Here is a 23863-nt window from a genome sequence, read left to right on the forward strand (position 1 = left end):
CCTTCTTGGCCACGAAGAAGAAGCTTGAAGCAGCAGGGGAAGTAGACGGGCGGATGTATCCTTGGTTAAGGGCCTCTTTGATATATTCCTCCATGGCCTTCTCCTCTGGTACTGATAGGGGGTATATGCGTCCCCTAGGCACTGGCTCACCCGGTAACAGATCGATGGCACAGTCCCATGGCCGGTGTGGAGGAAGTTTGGAGGCGCGTTGCGGGCAGAACACGTCACTGAAGGGGGCGTAGTCGGGTGGAACATCGACGGAGCGCTTTTCCACAGGACTTTCGATGGAAGTGGCATTGATGGAGATATTCTTGGAGGAAGGAGATCTTGAAACTGGAAGTTCTGGGAAGCAGCTGGAGAAGCAGTTATCGCCCCACTTCAGGACTTCGCCCGTGCGCCAGGAGATGGTGGGACTGTGGAGTTCTAACCATGAGCGCCCTAGAACCACGTCAGCGGTAGATTCCTCCAGAACCAGCAGATGGATGTACTCGTGTGGAAGATGCCCACTTACAGTTGAAGGGGTCCCGTGACACGGCGAATCAGCTTGCGGCTCAGGGGTTTACCCGTGATAGAGTGGACCTGTTAGTTAGTCGGAGAAGGCGAGGTCTTGAGCCTGAGGTGTCGACAGAGGGCGCCGGAGATGAAGTTTCCTGCTGACCCTGAATCGAGGAGCGCCACCACTGGAACGGAAGCATCATCAGCAGTAAGGTTTACTATAGTAGTGAGTGGTTTCATCTGTTGTATAGAGGGAATGATAGCACTCACCACGGGCCGAGGAGGACGGGTTGGGCATGTGGAGATGACATGCCCAGGAGATCCACAATAGAGGCAAAGATTCAGGGTCAGCCTTATCTGTCTTTCTGCCGGGGACAATCGGGAGTTATCCACTTGCATTGACTCGGTGGCTGGTTCTGGAGGGCTGATGGGCTCGGACCGACAGAGGGTGGAGGTCAGTGGCTGGCCCTGGTGCTCTAGGAGACACGACTGCATACGAGAACCCGCGCGGATGGCGAGGATGGCGAGGTGGATGAATTGTTCGAGCCCAATGGAGTCCTCGTATGCAGTGAGATGCAGCCGCACATTAGGCTCCAAACCTTGTCGAAAGGTGGTGATGAGGGCTTGTTCATTCCATCCGCTGGTCGCGGCGAGCATTCTGAACTGCAAGGCATAATCGTTAACAGTACTGTTTCCTTGTTTTAAATTGTACAGTTTCTCACCAGTTGAAGAGTCAGCTAGGGGTTTACCGAAGACTTCTCTGAAGTGGGACACGAATGCAGAATAGGATTATATGACTGAGCCCTTTTGAGTCCAGAGGGAATCTGCCCATTGAAGGGCCTTACCTTGCAACTGGGAAATTATGAACGCTATTTTTGCCGTATCGGTGGGATAGAAGTGCGGCTGCATCTCCAGGACCAACTCACACTGAAGGAGGAATCCGCTGCAATCCTCCGCCGATCCTGAGTAGGGCGCCGGTTTGGCCATGGGACTGGCGGTGTAAACAGGTGAAGCAGCGGTGACAGCGGGTGCGGAAGAGGCAGCGGCGGTGGGTGCTGGTGACGGTGCTGGGTGTTGAGGAGTGAGTGCTCGTCGCAAAGCGTCCACGAGCTCTTGAAATGGTTCACGGTTGCTCATGCTGATGGATAGCTGTTAAGGTCCAGTCTTCTGTTACAACAGAGACACAGGAAGCAGAGATATAAGCAGTTTCGGTGTTTATTGAAGTGATCAGCAGAGTAACAGGTAAGTGGATGTTGATGGTGATGGTAATGGAGAAGAATGCAAGTTAATACTGTCCTTTTTCTTGTGCTGCAGGTGATGGTGAAAGGAGACGCTGGAGATGGCAGACAGGAACACTCACACACACAGGCAGGTAGGAACACGGGGAGAACTGGAGACGATGGAGACGTAGGAGACAATGGAGGCAGGTAAGTATCGTTTTGGGAGTCCTTGAGGTAAGCATACAACAAGTTGTACAACGAACGAGACCGGACAATGTGTGTGTGTGAGTGTGGAGCTTTTGTAATGCGGTTGATGACTGTGATGATGAGTATCAGGTGGTGGTGATTAGTATTCCGGTGATTGGGTGCGTGGGTAAGGGAGTGAGGTGGAACCTGACGTGTCTGTGACAGAGCTATGATGTCAGATCACTCTTTCAATCATATTTACAGTACAAGCCTTGTCAGTGAACTATGAGGGCAAAAAAAAATAAATAAATTTAAAAAAATCGTTCATTAATCGTAATCGAGGTAAAAGGTTCAGTTAATCGAGGTTTTCATTTTAGGCCATAATCGTCCAGCCCTAATATATACACACACATTATATATATATATATATATATACACACCCACATAATTACATTATATTTTTTTAACCTGTAGGATATTGGTCTATTCAGTTGGCTTGAAAATTATTAAAAATACACTTTTAAAAGCTGAAGTAATTTCCTTGTTTTATTTACTAGTTAAAGTACAGTATAACTCAATATTTTAACTAATTGCTAAAGTAGAAAAATCGAACAAAGCGTACTGATTAATGTGCAATAATCGATGATTAGTCGATTAATTGTTCTAATAATCGATAGATTAATGGATTATCAAAATAATCGTTTGTTGCAGCCCTACTTACGGGTGTGGAACAACATGAGGGTTAGTAATTAATGACAGAATTTTAATTTTTGGGTGAACTAACTCTTTAAGTGAATTGCAGCCACCAACTTATTGCTTGTGTTCGCACTCATCCACATGTAACTTACAAGAAACTGTAGACACTGTCCACACTGCTGAGAACTTAGGTGAGTCGACAGTGTATATAATAAATAAATATATATATATATATATATATATATATATATATATATATATATATATATATATATATATATATATATATATATATATATATATATATATCATTTGAAAAATCATTGGAAAGATCATTTGAATGCGCTCCTCCTGAACTTTGTTAATGAAACATAATTTAGATGAATATGTTTCAATAGCAAAATAAACAAAAAAATGACAGCAGTTAAGCAAACACCAGCTCTACAAATCACTGACATCATGCTGACCGATGAGGTAATTAAAATTACACTGTTATGATTGATTATGAAGTATTTTTAAGACTATAACGTCTGGCTATGTGAGACTATAGTTTGAATTAGTCTCTTTTCTTTCCATGACATATTGACATTACAGCACAGAATAGCTCTTTCAGCATTAACCTGAACATTGTAAGCATTGATTTCATGTGCCATGGAATGGACGAGGGGTTCTCGGGAGTGTAAACGTCACTTCGTTTCGATTTTTTTTTTTTTTTTTTTTGACCCAAATCCTTCACATAAAAATCAAACTACAGTCTTTTTTACATTTTTACCGTTTTTTTACATTTCATTACAAGCTGTTCACACATTGGCAATAAAAAAGATCAATACATGAAAATGCTTACATATAGCACAGTTAAATTGTAATAATATTACACAGTATTAATGTTTTACTGTATTTTTGATCAAATAAATACAGCCTTGTTGAGCATGAGAGACATCTTTCAAACACTGTACCAACCCCAAAGTTTTGAACAGTAATGTATAGAAAACAGAAGTTGTGTCTCATATTGTGTTTCACCTGAAGAAAATAATATGGGGTTGGGATGACATGAGGTTGAGGAAATGGTGGCAGAATAGAAATTTTCAGTGAAATACTCCTTTATCCGACTAGTATCTAATATAATGTTTCTGCCTTAAAATCTCAAAATTCAATGTGTTACTTGCCATTGCTTTGTAGTGTTTGTAGTGTAGTGAAATTTACTATCAAATTCTGAGTGAAAATTGTTTCAAAGTGAATCCAACACCAATAATCGCAAATCAGATCTCTTAATAATATCTCTGTTGTTTCTCCAGAGAAAAAGCTCACAGTAATCTCACATGCATTTGCTCTAGAGATCTCAAAAGTGTCTCAACCTGAAAGAGCAACTGGTGAGCAAAAAAAAGTATTCTTTTTATGTGCTGATAAAACTGCACAACTTCCTTGATTCATAATTATAATCTCCCTGAACTCAGACTCAAAAATAGCCTTGTGAAAAAAAAAAATTCTTCAAGAGGAGAAACCGACTCGCTGCTTAAATCGAACTCACTCCCTCTTGTTCTATTCTCTCTACTTTTCTCTTCCTGTGTTTCTCCCTGTATGACGCTTAATTGCATAACTCTCTGTGTGTAGGCTGTTCAGGGCTTTATGTAAGGAGGCCTACGCTGCAATCGGACATCATCTGTCTCTCCTCGGAAGTTATCTGGTTAGGGTTTGTGGTATGAAGGTTTCTGACCCGTCAGTTTTGTGTGCTGATGGCACTCACTCTCAAATTCTCTTGCAGTGGTTTATTGCTTGTGTTTGTGGGTGGTAAAGCCATCCGGGCCGGTGATGTGATGTTTATGTAATAAACCCTCTCCATAAACCTCAGATGGGCGTTAGAGGTTTACAATGTACACATGGAATAAACATAGCGGTACTGAGGTATAATAGCTGTGATTGTGCTTCTGAATGGAGTCTGTATGGTATATTGGGTATCAAACCACTGAACTGCTTTCCTCACTGTTTCCTCAGTCAAGGTCTGGCCGCACTTAGGAGGATGTTTTATTGTATTTGAAGCAGCATGTGACAGCATGGAAATGTCAAGGTTTCTGACTCAGTGTATGTTTTTTAAAATAAATCTCTCATGCTTAGCATTTTTTGATCAAAAACAGTAATATTGTGAAAAATTATTACATTCTTAAAACAATTGTGTTCTATGTGAATAAGTTGTAAAATGTAATGTATTCTTGTGATCAAAGCTGAATTTTCAGCATCATTCCTCTAGTCTTCAGTGTCACATGATCCTTCAGAAATCATTCTAATATGCTGATTTGATGCTTAAGAAACATTTCTGATTATTGTCAATGTTGAAAATAGTTGTGTTGCTTACCTAATATTTGTGTGGAAACTGTTATTTTCCAGGATTCTTTGATGAATAGAAAGTTCAAAAGAACAGCATTTATTTGAAATAGAAATCTTTTGTAACATTAATACAATTAACATAATGGGCCCTATTTTAACGATCTAAACGAAAAGTGTAAAGCGCACGGCGCAGGTGCACTCAGGTCGTGTCCAGATCCATTTTTGCTATTACAACGACGGAAAAACGGTCCGTGCGCCGGGGCGCATTTTTGAAATGGGTTGTCCCTATTCTCTCAATGAGTAATGGGCGTAACGTTCAATAAACCAATCAGAGTGTCATCTCCCATTCCCTTTAAGAGCGAGATGCGCTCGCGCCATGGCGGATTGCTATTTACATGGCGAAATTTGTTGGCGGAAAAGCTGAATGCTTTTCAAGCGAAGAAACCGATCTGCTCGCGCGCGAAGTTAAAGCGGGCTTTCAAATAGCTCCGCACGATGAGTCAGTTAATATATATATGTGTGTGTATTGGCACGATTGTTCAATTAATTAGCCAATTTCGTTCATCATTATAAGTAGTAATAGGCTGAATTGAAAATAGGTAGCCTAATTCTAATACACACAATGACTATTCATCATTACATTTTTATATTTATGTAGCCTACACAATAATATTCTTTTACACTAATCCTTTTGTTTTTAATATTTGGCATGTTTGTGTGATGCGCATCCCTGTGCGTAATAAGCAAAGTCAACGCACACTGTGGACGCGCCCAGAGGCGCAGTTTCTACCAATGCGCTCTAACAAAAAAATATTGCAACTTTAGAGGTTTGCAGGTTTGAGTTGGTCTATGGCGCAGTCTATTTTCAGCTCCTTAAAATAGCAATGCGCCGGCAATACGCCTGACCACACCTCTTTTTTAGACCAGCACGCCCATGGGCGCACTAACTGGCGCAAATGCATTTACTAATTTAAGGACGTGGCTCTGAACGGGGAAACGCGAACGGCGCCGGACGCAAACTAGCAAACACAATTGCGCTGCGCCTTGCGTCGCATTGCGCCGGGTGTATTATAGGGCCCAATGTCTCTACTGTCACTTTTGATCAATTTAATAGATCCTTGCTGAATAGAAGTATTAACTTCTTTTTATTATTATTATTTTTTATTATTTCTTTCTTAACCAAACTTTTGAATTGTACTGTAAAATATATATTGAACTGAACTCAAGTTCTGCCAGTTCTGTAAGTCTATAATTCTACAAGTGATAAATATTTTACTGGGAAAAAATATTTTTCTTGGCATAAAGAACAAGAATATTGAATGTAAATTATGTGGTGCCATCGGCCATCAGATGTGTCTGCTAGGGCATTTACCCCAAATTGTTTTTATTTCAATAAAGTTGTATTCTGTTCAGTTATTATTTTATTTACAAAGCACACATACTGAGTGAGTCAACAAGAATTCAAGAATTTTCTGTCTTAACTTAAACTGATATGATAATTTGATGTTATTATTTTTAGGCACAAAAAGCATTGTTTTCTGAGAATGACCAATAAAGAAAATATGCATAGCCCACCTATTTATATACACCGTGTGTGTGTGTGTGTGTGTGTGTGTGTGTGTGTGTGTGTGTGTGTGTGTATGTGTATGTGTATGTATATATAATATAGATAGATAGATAGACAGACAGACAGACAGACAGACAGACAGACAGACAGACAGACAGACAGACAGACAGACAGACAGACAGACAGACAGACAGACAGACAGACAGACAGACAGACAGACAGACAGACAGACAGACAGACAGACAGATACTGTGTCTGAGTGTATATGTGTGTATAAATGTGTGTATATACAGTATGTGTGTGTGCTTGGCAAATTTCTCTGTACCTCTGTACTCTGTACCGACACTCGACATGAACGCAATTACATGGACATTTATGTTTTTGGAAGCTGCTTGTCTACAAAACCAGTGTCCGTAGATTGTGCTTGTGACAAAAGGGTGTAAGTCCATCTAAAACTAAACCTCAGTCAGTACAGTTTCAGCAGCTGCATGGTTACTTCTATGTCATCAATGGCCTTATTTCATTGTGAAGTGTATAAAACACAGACAGCAGCTGAATCTACCTGTCTGACGAACAGTGTGAGGAGGGGATGTGGGCTTCAAACACAAGATAAAAATATCGCAAACAGCCCTGATTGTGCCGGAGAGCTCTCTGACTCCTCTAGAGAGAGAAAGGGCAAGAGAACCTGGAATTAAAAAACATCCTCTCTACTTTGCCAACAGTTCCTCGCCTTTTTAAGCGCAGTCTGCCTTGTGTGCGCGTGTGTTTCGGGTGAGTAGGTGTCTGTGGATGAGTGGGACTGCCTGGTAGGACGTGTAGGCATCTGTTGCCATGACAACCATCTGCTGTTATGCATAAGCATCCTCTCGGGCTGCCCACACAGTGTCATCGCAGTGAGATCGAGAGAGAGCGAGCGTTTGAAGCAGTGACTGCTGCACAGTTCATTGTCTGCCTGTTTCATGTAGGCCCAGACATGATTTTCCACAGATTCTGTGCTGATTTTTTTGGGTAAAACTGCAGGATGGATTTGAACAGGGTAAAAAGTGTTAAATGGTTGGTTCACCAAAAAATGAAAATTATCCCATAATTTACTCACCCTTCAAACAAAAATCGGAGTTATCGATCCAAGCTTTATAATGGGAGTGAACAGTAAACAATATTTTAAAGCTCAAAAAAGCACATCCATCCATCATAAAAGTAATCACATTGATTACTAGGATAGAGCAAAACAAAACAATGGTCACAATTAGAAGTCTAAAACACAAATTTTTAAAGAGAAATGTCGGTGGAGCTTGAGTTTGTTGCCCAGCCCTATTTGTTTGAACCTCGAGAGGCATCTACTCTCACTTAAGCTTACTTACGTCATACACCGGAGCTCTCTCGTGAGCTCGCAGATGGAAGCCAGTGATTATAGTCTATTAGTTATAAATATGGATATTCTTACAAAAATCCATCGCTTCACTTCAGAAGGCCTACAGATTACTTTTATGATGGATGGATGTGCTTTTTTTGGGCTTCAGAATATCAGATACTATTCACTCCCTTTATAAAGCTTTGAAGAGCCAGATTATTTTTTAATATAACTCTGATTGTGTTTGACTGAAAGAAGATAGTCATGGGATAATTTTCATTTTTGGGGGAACTATCCCTTTAAACTGAGTGGAGAAAACTGCAGGAAACTGAAAGCACTATCACAAGTATTCAATGAATATAATATATTGGTAACTTTTTTTTTTAAATAAAACCTCATTGGTTATCTTTAGGTGATGCGTTAACATTAACTAACAATTGTTTGTGTTAACTAATGTTAACAAATGGAGCCTTACTGTAAAGTGTTACCAATATATTTAATAAATAGAATTTTGCGAATGACTGAATTTCCGTGAGCTCAGATTCCTTGCTGGCCCAGTTTTGTGTGTTTGCTGACCCCGTCCTCTGCGTTATAGATGGACGCGTCTCTCCAGAGGAGTTTGAGTGTTTTGGATCGTCTTCTCCTCACACACTCCATATGGTTGCAGCTGTCAGTCAACCCTGACTCTGCCCACCAGATCCTGCAACGAGAGATAGTTGGGGTGAGAGAATCCCAACAGCCACTTGAAATCAAATCATCATGTTTTTCATTATTACTCACAATATAAGTCGTAATTACAGTAATCATGCAGTGATGTATCTCTGTATAACTTTTGCCTGCTTAACAATAGCCAGAAAGACAGATATAAGTAACATCTAATCAACCAGTTACACTTCAAATAAACACAGAGGCAGTCTGTTGCATTACATTCATTCATATATATAATTGAATTTTATTTTATTTTATTTTTTTTTTGGTACTATTTTTTATAGTACCCCCCCCCCCCCACACACACACACACACATTACAGTACTTGATTCTGACTTCTCAATAACATAGTTAAATTTCATTATACATCAGCTTTATTTTTATTGTTGCATATAATAACTGAACATATGTATAACATTATATTATTATTTATCATTTTATGTCATATCTAATGAGGGTTAATGAATGTTGTATCTCTCCTCTTTGTCCATAGACGTTTCTGGTGTGTAAGTGTAGCGCCTCCCACAGGAAGGTTCTGTGTGTGCGGGTGCAGGAGGGAGGTGTGTCACAGTATCCCATCCGTGAGGAAGACTCCAGTGAGTTTAACATGTCACACATACACACACTTTAGCTTAGTTTTCAGACTGAGCTTATTGTATGTTTTTTTTAATCCCTTGAGCCTTGAAACCTTTGGTATGTATGTTTGTTGTCATATTGTGTTGTTAAGACAATTATGGTTACTATAGATTATGCAAATATTTAAGAACTTTTTTTACATGCAATATAAGATATAATTTAGTCTATTTTCAGTTATTCATACTTTTATTCACCAGTATTGTAGCAAAACTTGGCATACATTTTATTCTAGCTAGAATTTATTTGTTATAGTAATGTTTTCAGCGCTAAGTGAATATGTGAATGTTTTCCTAAAAGGTAGGATAACATTCTCTAAAAACATTCTAAAAATGTTTAGTGATAACTTAATCCCCTAACATTCATAGTTTTTAGCAGGAATTTTCCCAGCATCCACTGGACAGCATTACTTATTACTAACCAGTTTGACTTTATTTCTGTGGTACATCTACAGAAGTTCTTATTGAAAATTAACAGAGGGTTACATGTTGATATTTTTTTTTTTTTTTTTTTTTTTTTTAATGTTTAATTTGAAATCACCATTGTTGCAATTAGTGTTTGCTTTAGTTGGGCCCTTGACCCTTGTCTTTTTAACATTGTTTTTTCTCTGGCTGCTGTAACTGTGTATTTAAAAAACACAGTCGTTATGGTGGAAAAGATTAGAAAATGTGATCAGTGGCCAGTTGCATAAACTGCTTAGACTAGTCTTAAAAGTGAGTCATCTAAATTGTTGGCCATAATGTTTAAAGTCAGTTACATTAAAAGTAGGTCGGTATAATCTGAATTGGAAAAGTAAAACTGATTGCCCCTTTGTTAACTGCTAGTTGGTCAAACTAGTTCTAAAGGGGTCATGAAGTGGATTTTTTTATTATTTTATAATGTTTCCTGGGGTGCACATAATATTAGTATGATTTTTACATCCTAAAATGTTATAATTTAGAAATAAAAGGCATTTTTCTATCCTGATTTGAATGCTCTGTTTGAAGGAGCTTGTCTGCTGTGAGACTTCAATGCTGTGATTGGCTGACATCTTTGCATTTGAAATATGTCTAACATGTGGAACGCTCTCGGATACTTTTACTACGTTTTTACGATTACAGCTGTTGAGATTAACAAATCCTGAAAAGTGCTGATTATATATTTTCCCATCACATGAAAGGTTGCAGTGATGAGCATTCAGCAGATGACAGACAGTCTGTTGATCGCATGAATGCAGTGATCTCATCATTGTAACTCAATTCCTGCACTCTCATGAAATGCTTTCACCACAACTTGGCAAGTGTCCAGATAAACTCGCGCTGTGTGATTGACAGCTTCAGCCATTGTAAAGGGAGCGTACTTTGATCGCTTTTTGTGTGTAATTTAATCACAATTTAATCATCAGATTATTTTCATGCTACTAAGAGAAACAATGTGAAGTTGATTGTCTAGTCACTGGCTTGATTTACTGATGCATAAATAGTATTAAACGATTTTGGGACAAAAACTTGAATAATTACACATCAGATATCACTGATCACAGATCAGGCATTAGAATGAACACTGTAACTTACATGGTTGTAGCGTTGCTATAGAATCCATATCATAAAAGTCTGTTTGCAAAGCCTGTGTCGATATTGTGACTGAATTACCAAATAATCCACTGTGAAATGTAAAAATAAACTGAATCCATTTTTCTCTGACATCGGGATCCAATCAGCAGCATATGCAAAGATGATGCTTTTCCACAACCAGGAACAGCACAACGTCTGCGTGGCATCACAATCTTGTTATTATCACAATCTTATGCTAAACAACTAGGCCTACTTCAGATCCACTTGCTGCTCATCGACTGAACACCAGTCGATGATCTGATGGTCTGATCCTCTCTGCCTCGCTGCTGAATAGTTTGCGTCTGTAGCTCTGTGGTGCTTTGTTTTGAATCTATTTATTATAATTACTATTATAATTACTTGTCTATTTTATCATCATCATGTTGCCTATCACATTAATCTGACGTCGCTAGCATTTAATCTTTTAATCGAAATCGCTATCACAGCACGTTACCACTTCGCTAATTTGTTAGCTTGCCATTCGGGCCAAAAACCGTCCTTTTCTCTCGCGTGGACGCGCGGTCCTTTTTCTACGACTCGAGTCCATCAAACAACTGTGGTAAGTCGGATCACTCTACAAACACGGTGAGTCATGTCATCTTCTCCTTTTGTTGTTACTTACACTGCCTGTCACATGCATAGTATAGCTCTCTCTGTCAGCGGTGAGATTTACACATGTGATAAATGCAGGGAGATAGTCAGGCTGACAGAGAGAATCTCAGAATTAGAGACATGCATCCAAACTTTAATTGAGGATAGTAAGAATGCAAGGACTTTAGATACTGTTTTGGATGCAAATAGCTTAGTGAACTCTGTACATTGTTCGGCTCCGGCTGAGCCTGTGCAGCAGGGCAATTGGGTCACTGTGAGGCGGCCTAGCCGCGGAAAACACCACTCTTCCGTTCTGATTAGAACATCATACAGGTTCTCCCCACTCAGTGATGCACCCACTGAGAATCCTGTTGAAAGTGCCCTAGTAATTGGCAATTCTATTACACGGAACGTGAAAATAGAGACACCAGCCACCATAGACACTTGTTTGCCGGGAGCCAGAGCACCTGACATCAAAGCAAATTTAAAAGTGCTGGCTAATGCTAATCATAAATACTCTAAGATTATTATTCACATCAGCACTAATGATTTTCGACTTTGCCAGTCAGAGATCACTAAAATTAACATTAAAGAGGTATGTGGACTATGAAGTACGATGTCAGAAAAAGTAATTTGCTCTGGAGTAATGAGATAGTTAGCAGATTATCATCACTCAATGGCTGGCTGTCTAATTGGTGTCCACAGAATAATATAGGTTTTATAGACAATTGGATAAGTTTTTGGGGCAGACCTGACCTGTTGAAAAGAGGTATTCATCCCTCCTGGGATGGTGCTGCTCTTCTCTCTAGTAATATGGCACATAGTCTTAGAGCTGAAACATGACAAACTGGGGCCCAGTAATATTAATCTCTCTCTGTTTATCCCGAGGTTTGCTACAGCCTGCCGGATCCAGGCCGAATCCAGATGAGATGAAGGACCTGCATCTAGACATGATGATAACGCAGCCCTGACGTTTCAACTAATCTATCCCCTGCGAAGGCCCATTTCCCCTTTCCTTTCCCTATGTATAGATAAAACATTATCAAAATTATTCCAGTTTGCATAGATCCGCGGACACAACTTATTTTTCTGCATTTTGCGGACCAGTTAAGTAATTTTTGCAAATATCACTTTTTTAAAAAAGACCAAGCTTTTGCGCACACTCAAACATGCATAGACTAAACATGTATATGATCAGGAAAAATGCAGGTATAAAGGTATTCGGTTTTCAGTAGGAAAGATGTCATTTAAAGTAATAATTAACAATTTTTACAACGGAAGTGATTCAATCAAAAACCAACTTTAGCTCGATAAGAATTTTACTATTGTCACTGTGAAGCTGCTTTGAAACAATATGTATTATGAATGAAAATGACTGAAAATTCAATTTAAGTATTTTTACAGCTTGATTATATAAATGCTTTTTTATTGGTGATGAGGACTTTTTTAGGTTTTGGAACTTGTAGGATGTATTAATGATACAAAGACCTCTTATGTGCCAAAAGATCAAGGAAAGTAGTTCTTGTAGGGCAGTTATGGCCTAATGGTTAGAGAGTCAGACTGGTAACCCAAAGGTCATGGTTTTGACTCTCAATACCGACAGGAAATGACTGAGGTGCCCTTGATCAAGGAACCTAACCCCCAATTTCCCCCTTTGGGTGCCACAGCAAAAATGGCTGCCCACTGCTCAGGGGGTGTGTGTCCACGGTTTGCAGTGTGTTCACTGCTCGTATCTTGGATGGGTTAAATGCAGAGGACAAATTAAGAGTATAGGTTCAATTCACTTTCACTTAAGACAGTCTTAACATAGGGACTAAGTTTATGTAACTGGCCCCAGCTGATGTAACCATCATCTAGTGACCTCATTCAGTGATGTCAGTGTCTGACATTGTGTCTGATGTCAATGTCAGATCCAGTGTTTAAACTTTGATCATATAAATTATCAATAAGAACTTCTGTGTGTTATTAATTATAAGTGCATCATATAAAACTCATCCATAGCTCCCAGAATGTACTGCAGCATGAATCATGTCACCATTGTTCAGAATCATACACTGATTCTTGATGTCTTAGTGAGTCTAATAGACACAAGAGCTGAAATTGTTTAGTGTACAATGTGTTTTCAAAATCTTTAAGTTTATCTAATTAAAATACTGCAGAATCTCATGCTGTAGAATCACAGGGCTACAATCATTAAAAATATAATATTAATAACACATCCCCCATATGATCAGTGTTTCGACACTGGATGAAATCAGTGCCCAGTGACCAGAAGATGATGATTTTCATCATCACTAAGTAGCCAAACTACCTGATAAGGTTTTCTCTTTTCTTTTTCGCGATAATGAATGTGTCTTACAAGCACACAGTTAAAATAGGCAGAGAAAAACTAATGTTAAAAAGTCAATATTCAAGAGCCCAACTAAATCAAATACTGATCACCATAATGGTGAATTGAAATGGAAATTATTTTCAATAAAACATCAACATCCAAACCTCTGTTAATTCTCAAGAAGAACTTCTGTAGAAGAATGACAGAAATAAAGTGAAACTCTTTAGTAACAAGTGAAGATGATAATGCTGTTTGTGGAGTTGTCCACGTCCAGTGCACACTGGAAAATTTCCTGCTAAAAACGTTATAAGAATGTTAGGGGATAATGTTCTAACAATGTTATCACTAAACATTTTTAGAATGTTTTTTAAAGAATGTTATCCTACCTTTTAGGAAAATGTTCTGGGAACAAAAATAATACTTGACGCTGAAAAAATTACTAGAACAAAAAAAAAAAAAAAAAAAAAAAGCTGGGCTACTCCTTAATGAGAAAGCTAAGACTGGTAAACCTGGGTTTATGTCTCCTAACATTTTATATCTTACATTCTTATATCTTCTTTGCCACTGTGTAGCATTTTCTCTAGAAAGTTCTGCCCTGAGCTTCCCTGATCTCTGCAGACTAGTGGCATTTTACACCATCAGCAGGTACATCAAACCAACAAACTTTATAGGATTCATGTACATTAAACAAGTGATTTATCTGTAATTTATTTTTTTACTTCTGCTATTTGTGTATGTGTTCAACAGAGATGTATTACCTTTCCCACTGGATCTCCCAGAAGCAATTATACAGGCCACAACACACACCCAGCTGGAAAGCATTTCGCATCTGGGTTTAGGTTAGAATACTTGTTTTTCATGACCATTTCCACCCACTCTTATAATCAGTTGCAGTGCTTTTCAATGATTATACCAACCTGCAGGTTTTGTGGTTTTGTCCACTGTAGTATTTAATTGTCCTATCCTTCAAAAACAGCCTCTTTACAAAGTCAGGGATATTGTATAAAACAAAGAGTGACAAGACAACATTTCGCAAACTTTCCCAACATCTTAATCTTGTTGTTAGTTAAATTCCAATTAGCGTATTCCAGCTAGCATGCTAAATAGCATCCTTATAAACTCATAACTGGCCAGGTTATGGTTTCACCAAATAGATGTTGTTTCAGGAAGTTGTTAAAGTTGTCATGTTTTCATGGTACATTGAAAGCTTAATTTTCAATAGATCTAGGGTGAATTCAGGTTGATTGGGACACTTTTCCATGTCATCTTATTGGCAAAAAGTGTCCCAGTCATCTTGAATTCACCCTACATTATATGCCTTCTCTAAACTTCTCTGCTCTGCTCTAAAAGGCTCATGTGCAGTTGTGTTTTCCATTTTATTTTCACTCTTTGCAATCTTCCTTGGCTCTTTCAGAGTTCTGGAGCTCTCAGATGTCCCCTGGCCTTCCTAATGGCCCCCCTCCGCCCTCAGCGCCCCACCGGACATCCAGATTGATCAGCCCATGTTTTGTCAATCCCCTGTTCCTTCAGCCTCCCCAACCCAGCAGAACTGCCTCACACAAACGCCACCGCTTCAAACGCAGCCTCAGGGTTCGTGTGTCCAATGAAACCTCTCTCAGTCTGTCGGGTGGAGAATCGGACCTAACCCAGGGGGAGACGCATGGACAGACTGCCAACCAGGGAGGCCCAAGACGGACAGGAGGATTGAGTGTGCTCAGGAGGACTCCAGCACTCACTCCCACTTCAGAAGAGGAGGATGAACAGATGTTGGGACAGATACCACCCGTAAGTATGTGTAACCATGTCTGACTGAGTTTTTGCAAAGTAAGGCATGTTTCTGTACCACCATACGTGCTGAACCTGGGACAACTTTATGTTTGGTCTCAAGGTGGAGATTTAGACTGGGGTTCTGCTCCTGGAGTTCTGCTCCTGGAGAGAGTTTAACTCCATTAAACCTGCCTGGATGTTTCTATTGCTCTTAAAATCTTTAATTAGCTGGTTTAGCTATGTCTAATTAGGGCTAGAGCTAAACTTTGCTTGATTGTGACCCTCCAGAAACAGGATTGGACTTGTATTAGGAGCTTAAACAGCCATAGATGCAAACTCCTCACCTTTAGGTGAGAACTCACCTTTTTGAGATCAAAATAGGTCACCTATGGGATTTGCATAGATCCAATGAGAAAGTGTTTTATGGGGGGTAGGGGGGGTCTTACAAGGGTATCCTGCATAGCATTTAATTATTTATTACATGAGTTTTTAACCAAATATTGATTTTTGGTCAAATGTTGCAACAATATGTTAATTTTTTGCAAGAAAAATTACAGTTTTGAACATTTAAGGGATTTTTACATTTATTTTTTATTAATCTGTAAGTAACTACAATTGAGCATGTAAAGCCAATATCTTTTAAAAAAAAATTACGTGTAGCATGCCCCCGCCCCGCGTAATGTTCTCACCTTTTTTCCTCCTTACCTGTTTGCATCCCTGAACAACATAATCAACGAATGATTTCCCTCTGATTTCAGGTATAGATAATGGTTAAAGTTGAGTTTAAGCTTAGAGTTGGGACTATGTTTGCTTGACAGAAAAATTGTCACATTTAATTGGCTAAATCATAGTCACCATACTCATGTGACTTTCCATGCTTTTTGATAGTAGGACACATGTCTGGATCAATGTTCTTGTTGGTCCTGGACTAATCATCCAATCAGAATTTAGGTATAGGTTATGATAGAGGTGTCCAATCCTGCTCCTGGAGGGCTTCCTTCCTGCAGAATTAAGCTCTAGCCCTAATTAAACACTCCTGAAACAGTTAATTAAGGTCTTCAGGATCACTAGACACAAAGTGGTTGGAGCCAAACTCTGCAGGAAAGTGGCCCTCCAGAAGCAGGATTGGACACACCTGGGTTAGGATTCAGGGTGGGATATGGCAGGGGTAGCCGATCATGCTCCCGGAGAGCTACTTTTCTGCAGACTTCAGTTCTAGCACTCCTGCCTGTTAATTATCAAGTAATCCTGAACACCTTAATTAGCTGGTGCAGGTGTGTTAGATTAGGGTTGGAGCTGAACTGCAGGATGGTAGCCCTCCTGGAGCAGTGTTGGCTACCCCTGGCATATGGGGTTGAACAAAATTCTTATCAAACCCTCATTTTCCTCTAATGTTCAGGCTAGTTAATAGGCATATGGGAAGGGTTATGAGTGTCTTTGTTTTACAATAACATTTCAGAACCAACAAAAAATGGAACAGGAGCACATCCTGCTTGGATAAATCATGGTCCGCACGCACCTGTGCAGTAGTTAGCGCAGGTGGAGAGAGGTTGGCACAAATATAACCTTTCCTAGTTAACTTCCTCCTACAAACAATATAATGATATTTCACATACTGTGCCTACACTACCCTGTGGTTCAGGAAGGTCATGATCATGATGTGTGTTTGAAAGTATTTCAGTAGTGCCATGTTCTAAAATTAACATTGTTTTTTATTTTACCTTACCCCCCTCCACATCATGTGGTTCTCTAGAGTAACTCCTTACCCCAAAGAGACAACACTGAACTCAACAAAGATACTGAAGATGGTGAGGTGTGTCTTGCTTTGGAAAGAACTCGAGCTCCTTCCCTTGCTGAACTGGACAGCAATAGTTCTTTCAGCAGCCTGGAGGAGGAGGAAGCACAGGCGGACTTTGCCGCCCAATGGCCGCCTGCCGCACGTGGTACCCGTTTCCCCTCAGCGAACCCGACCTCGACTCTGCGCCGCATGACCGCTGCCTTTGTATGTGTGTTTGCTCCTGAGCGCCGAGTTGCCCGATTGGTGGAGGAACTCTCCCATGACAGACGCTCCACGTTTGGGTCATTGGTGCAGGACTTCTTAGAGAAACAGAGGCAGGAGATGGAGGCCTCAACGCACAGTTCTGCTGTGGAGCTGCTTCAGGGCGTGAGGAGATTTCTGTCCCAAGCTAAAATTCTCCTCCTTGAAGCAGGAGAAATAGAACCTCCAATTGAGACGCTGGTGCCTGAGAACGAGAAAGGTAAGGAGGCATCACTTGAGATTAAGTCGCTTGGTCAATGACACATTTGCGTCTTCCGTGTAAGATATTCACCTGTTAATGCGAGTTGTGCATTATTGAAAAAGCGGGTCCTTCTTATAATAACTGTAGTTTTTTTTGTTTGTTCGTTTGTTTTTTTTATGTCTGACAGTTGAAAATTGGAAATCAGATTTTTTTTTTAGTAATAACAAGTAATAGCAAACCAAAGTTTAATACACTAGGATGAGCAATTTTAAAAGTTTCAGCAATATTAATTGTGATGCTTGAATTACCAAATACCACTAAGGATTTTACAGGAAGTCAATGACTTAACGCTATGGACTGCATCACGGAAACCAGTCAGTGGGTTTTAAAAACTCTAAAGCATTTGCAGTGGATAAAAGATGTGATTGGATTCCTAGAATCCTTTAATATATAGAATTTCTGGAAAATAGTGTTGCACTGTTACAGTACATACAGCTTTTATTAACACAGCACTGATGCATTTGTAAAGTCTTATATATTTCCAAATATGTTCCTTAAAAATGGTTTACTTTTATGCAGCATGCTAACTGCAGTACAGCAGTGCTTAAGACACAAATTTAAAGTAACGTAGATTCATTTTTATACAGCAAAACAATCACGTCACTCAAGTAAAAACATCCAATGTATTATAACTCTGCATAGCTGGGATTATGAGCTGATTATGAGATATCTCCCTGAAATCAAAGCAAGAAATCCGGCCACATCCCTGTGGATGGATGCTGTTTCAGATGTTGATGAAGGCATTCGCATTTTCCACTTTGCATTTATCATTAGCACATAGCACATTCCCACGCATACTTCAGGAAGCCTGTGGAGAGAGAGAGAGAGAGAGAGAAGAGATAGAAGGAGGGATGGGGAGGAGATTTTGCACAGTGCACAGATTTTCTTGTTTGCTGAAATGTGTCTGGCTCTTTCTTCTGCAGTACAAACATTAATTTGCTATTGAACAGAGCTTAATTATTTTCGCCAAGCTGCTCAGAGGCTGTATGTTCACTACCACAGACATAATCATGTTTAAATAGAGTTAGAGAAAAAGCATACATGTTCCAAATAGATTTAGGCAAACATAAGTAGGCCAGTATGCAATCTGTGCCATATCTATTTTCTGCCGTGTATAGGACAAATCTGTCATACTGCTGTAAGCACTCGTATTGGTTGCTCAAAGCATTATAGTAGAAAAAAATATTTTAGGAGGACCTGTTGTGCTTTTTTACATTTTCTACTTTCATTAGTGTGGTTAGTAATTATGGTAAAGGGAGTGATATTTCCCAAACACGCTCAAAGCAGTTGACCAATCACAACACTGGTCCAGCCGATCAATCAGAGCACACTGAGCTTTTCGGAAAAGAGGGGCTTCATAGAGACAGGAACTAAACAGAGCGAGACTGACAGACAAGGAAAAGAGGCGCTGCAACCATGTCAAATATGTGAAAAATAATGTGTTTTGTTAAATCACTAACCTTGGCTGTAAAAAGTTACATCCGATATTTCAATTCCAGTTAAGGCCATATAACGCCAGTAAACACTGTAAATTGCACAAGGACACCAGAAAGAGACTGAAATATCCACCCACAGGAATTCGATTTAGAAATATTTCTGAATTTAAAGTGCACTTTCCTTTCCTGTTATGTGACCCACAGATCTAGCCCTGGAAAAGGCTCTGTTTGGGTGCGTGTTGAAGCCGTTAAAGATTCAGCTGTACCAGACGCTCGTCTCTCTCCACACTCAGGATGGCTCTTTACAGAGGATCACAGACAGTATGCTGGCCTTCCAGGAGGGGGCGCTGGAGCGCCTGGCTGTACAAGTGGGAGTCCTGGACGTGCGTGGTGTAGACAGAGCAAAGGCAAAGCTTACGCTGATGCAGCGCAGCCATTCGCCCATTGACAAGGTGTTACTTTTGCTGCAGGTGTGCAAGAGTGTGTACAAGGCTATGGAGACGCAACCTGGTGAGAAAAGATTTAGAAACTGGTTTGTCATTAGGTATAGGGCAACTTTAAGCTGTTAAAGTTAAGACTTGAATTAATTTCCTCTGCAGATCAGGAAGTGGGGTCTGAGGACTTCCTACCAGCACTGTCCTATGTGCTAGTTCAGTGTAATATCCCACAACTGCTGCTGGAGACGGAGTACATGATGGAGCTGCTTGAGCCGTCATGGCTAACAGGAGAGGGTAAAGGAGAATTCACCTCAAAAACAAAAACATACAGTCTCTGTTTAAAGAGGACCTATTATGCTTCAGCTTTCTTTAATGTGTATTGTTGCATTAAAAAGTCCCTCCAGTGGGAGTTATTCTCTATATCAGTATGCACTGTTTCTGAACTCCCTGAAACACCTCCATTGTAGTCGAGTTTTTTCTAGAAACACAAAATAAAGGGGCGGGGCCTGGTTGTGTTAGTATTGTGTTGAAACTCACAATACGATCCCCAAACATGCTCAAGCGGTTGACCAATCACAACACACTGATCCAGCCAACCAATCCGAGCACATTGTGGTTTTCAGAAGGAGGGGCTTCATAGAGATAGGAACTAAACAGGGGTGCGTTTCCCAAAGCCAACTGGTTGCAAGTTCCGTCATTACCAACACATGCTTTTGGGAAATGCTCCCAGACTGGGAATAGAGGTGCTGCAACAATGTCAAATATGAGGAAAATAATGTATTTTTTGAACATTCAAGCATGAAAACCTATTCTAGTAGTGCCCAAAAACAAAATCAAGACTTTGTAGGGCATAATATGGCCTTTTTAAAAACTCTAGTTACTTTTAACATAAAGACTAGGTGGCAGGTTTATGCTACTGTGTAAGATAACCATAAGATAACTTATCAGATAACAGGTATATAACTGTTTTCACAGATATGAGAATCACAGACAAGACTGGGAGGAAAATTCCTCTGCAATTATAAATTACAAATATTTTATTAACTTTAGAAAAAAATGTACATCAAATGGTTTAATTTAAAAATTAATCGATTAGCCGAAAATTAAAATCTTACTGTTTAGCAGTAAAATACAAACCTTTCGAGACAGTCTACCATGAGCTCTGAGCCACAAGTTGGTGTGATTTCTACAAACCCTATTCCAAAAAAGTTGGGACACTGTACAAATTGTGAATAAAAAAGGAATGCAATAATTTACAAATCTTATAAACTTATATTTTATTCACAATAGAATATAGATAACATATCAAATGTTGAAAGTGAGACATTTTGAAATGTCATGCCAAATATTGGCTCATTTTGGATTTCATGAGAGCTACACATTCCAAAAAGGTTGGGACAGGTAGCAATAAGAGGCCGGAAAGTTAAATGTACATAAGGAACAGCTGGAGGACCAATTTGCAACTTATTGGGTCAATTGGCAACATGATTGGGTATAAAAAGAGCCTCTCAGAGTGGCATTGTCTCTCAGAAGTCAAGATGGGCAGAGGATCACCAATTCCCCCAATGCTGCAGTGAAAAATAGTGGAGCAATATCAGAAAGGAGTTTCTCAGAGAAAAATTGCAGAGTTTGAAGATATCATCATCTACAGTGCATAATATCATCCAAAGATTCAGAGAATCTGGAACAATCTCTGTGCGTAAGGGTCAAGGCCGGAAAACCAAACTGGATGCCCGTGATCTTTGGGCCCTTAGACGGCACTGCATCACATACAGGAATGCTACTGTAATGGAAATCACAACATGGGCTCAGGAATACTTCCAGAAAACATTGTCGGTGAACTCAATCCACCGTGCCATTCGCCGTTGCCGGCTAAAACTCTATAGGTCAAAAAAGAAGCCATAAAAATGATTTTAGGATTTTGATAAAAATGATCCAGAAGCGCAGGCGTTTTCTCTGGGCCAAGGCTCATTTAAAATGGACTGTGGCAAAGTGGAAAACTGTTCTGTGGTCAGACAAAGTTCTTTTTGGAAAACTGGGACGCCATGTCATCCGGACTAAAGAGGACAAGGACAACCCAAGTTGTTATCAGCGCTCAGTTCAGAAGCCTGCATCTCTGATGGTATGGGGTTGCATGAGTGCATGTGGCATGGGCAGCTTACACATCTAGAAAGGCACCATCAATGCTGAAAGGTATATCCAAGTTCTAGAACAACATATGCTCCCATCCAGATGTCGTCTCTTTCAGGGAAGACCTTGCATTTTCCAACATGACAATGCCAGACCACATACTGCATCAATTACAATATCATGGCTGCGTAGAAGAAGGATCCGGATACTGAAATGGCCAGCCTGCAGGCCAGATTTTTCACCCATAGAAAGCATTTGGTGCATTATAAAGAGGAAGATGCGACAAAGAAGACCTAAGACAGTTGAGCAACTAGAAGCCTGTATTAGACAAGAATGGGACAACATTCCTATTCCTAAACTTGAGCAACTTGTCTATTCAGTCCCCAGACATTTGCAGACTGTTATAAAAAGAAGAGGGGATGCCACACAGTGGTAAACATGGCCTTGTCCCAACTTTTTTGAGATGTGTTGATGCCATGAAATTTAAAATCAACTTATTTTTCCCTTAAAATGATACATTTTCTCAGGTTAAACATTTGATATGTCATCTATGTTGTATTCTGAATAAAATATTGAAATTTAAAACTTCCACATCATTGCATTCTGTTTTTATTTACAATTTGTACAGTGTTCCAACTTTTTTGGAATTGGGTTTGTACTTCATTTATCATTTATTTACATAAACTTCAATAGCCAAATTCCCAGTGAAGATCTACACTACCTGAACACAGCAACAGCAATCAGAATCTGCTGTTACCATGGAAACCCAGCCGCAACCACACATTCACATGAAGTCTGATGAATTATGTAATCGAGATCTACCTACACTCTAAAACTATTTATGTACTCACATACTGTGTATCTATAAAATGGTTTATGGGATGAGTAATTTAGGTACAGGTTTTTGCAGATTTTTTGTTAAAATTAGTTTATAAGATTGAGACACAGGATGTACAGGCTGTTTGTGACGTCCCCAAACTGAGGAGTTTTTATGGTTGTTTGTTTGTAGGAGGATACTATTTGACGAGTGTGTATGCCAGCCTATGTCTGATCCAGAGCAAGCCTGGGACCCCGCCCACCTGCCGTCTGACCAATGAGGCTCAAGAGTACTTGCGGGAGTGGAGCAGGAGGCGGGGCCAAGAAGCCAAGACACAGAAGGACAGTCAGCAGAAACAGGTTGAAAACAACAAACACACACACACACACGCATTGTTTTACTCTGAAAATATATAATACACAATTCAATGTTTTTGTTGTTGTTGTTGTTGTTTTGTTTTTGTTTTATACATTTTATATTTAGTAATTTATTGTTATGGATTTTTCTTCTGTGCAGTCTTATTTTCCTATTTATCAGATTATCAGGAAACAACTTTTTTTTTTTTTTTAACGGTCAATTATTTTATTTTTAAGTTTATCTGTCTGCATGTCTATCTATCTATCATCTATCTGTCTAAATGAAATTATTGTTTATTTGTTTATTTATTTAAATCAAATCCACCCTTAACTATGTTTATGTTTCTTGTTGTTCCCTGTCGGAGTGCAGAGGTTCATCCGTGTGTTATTCCAGGATGACATTCGTAGTGCAGTGCGGACTCTTCTCTGGAAGGCGGGAGAAAATGTTGATGCTTTAGCCCAGGCCTGCGCCGGTCTGTTCGGCGTGAGCGAGCCGCAGCACTACTGTCTGTTCTGGAGGAGTGAAGGGGAAATGCGTCCTCTACCGGCCCACGTTCAGCCCCATCAGCTGGGCATGCATGAGGGAGCATCCCTATCATACCTCCGCTGCGATCACGACTTCAGCAAGATGCGCAGACTGACCAGAGGTGGCGCCGTAGATCTGGGAGAGTCAGTGTGTGAGGAGTGAGGAGAAGCAGGTGCAGAATATGACTTTATATTTTTTGTCACATTCATGGCAAGAGGATTATGGATGTCACACAGTATTTGAATGCTGTATATGTGTTCAGTTCTATGGATGATGGTGATTATTTTTGTTTGTGTTGGGTGTAAACTGAAAGCACAATAGCATTTCCAATGAATCTAAGCAAGAAGCGAGATACTTGGTAATAATGCAAAAAGCAATATCTGCCAAACAGGAGATCTAGA

The 23863-nt window shown here is 39.8% G+C and overlaps 1 protein-coding gene across 1 annotated transcript; it reads left to right on the top strand.

Moving 5' to 3' along the window:
• Positions 1 to 8432: 8432 nt before the first annotated feature.
• Positions 8433 to 23624, top strand: rin1b (Ras and Rab interactor 1b). The gene is made up of 10 exons (XM_067401695.1): positions 8433 to 8558; positions 9039 to 9141; positions 14266 to 14338; positions 14441 to 14532; positions 15108 to 15478; positions 17214 to 17718; positions 19401 to 19706; positions 19796 to 19927; positions 22773 to 22939; positions 23307 to 23624. Exons 1-10 carry the CDS (start codon positions 8433 to 8435, stop codon positions 23622 to 23624), a joined length of 2193 nt encoding a protein of 730 aa, XP_067257796.1.
• Positions 23625 to 23863: the final 239 nt, after the last annotated feature.

This window comes from Chanodichthys erythropterus, chromosome 11, assembly GCF_024489055.1.
Source record: "Chanodichthys erythropterus isolate Z2021 chromosome 11, ASM2448905v1, whole genome shotgun sequence".
In the NCBI taxonomy this organism is placed as follows: Eukaryota; Metazoa; Chordata; class Actinopteri; order Cypriniformes; family Xenocyprididae; genus Chanodichthys; species Chanodichthys erythropterus.

Excerpts from the sequence above, each read along its gene's own strand:
- rin1b (XM_067401695.1), top strand. The coding sequence starts at position 8,433 with ATGGACGCGTCTCTCCAGAGGAGTTTGAGTGTTTTGGATCGTCTTCTC. Across the intron at positions 14,339-14,440 it reads GCATTTTACACCATCAGCAG|AGATGTATTACCTTTCCCAC; the intron begins GTACATCAAACC and ends TGTGTTCAACAG. Across the intron at positions 22,940-23,306 it reads AGGACAGTCAGCAGAAACAG|AGGTTCATCCGTGTGTTATT; the intron begins GTTGAAAACAAC and ends GTCGGAGTGCAG.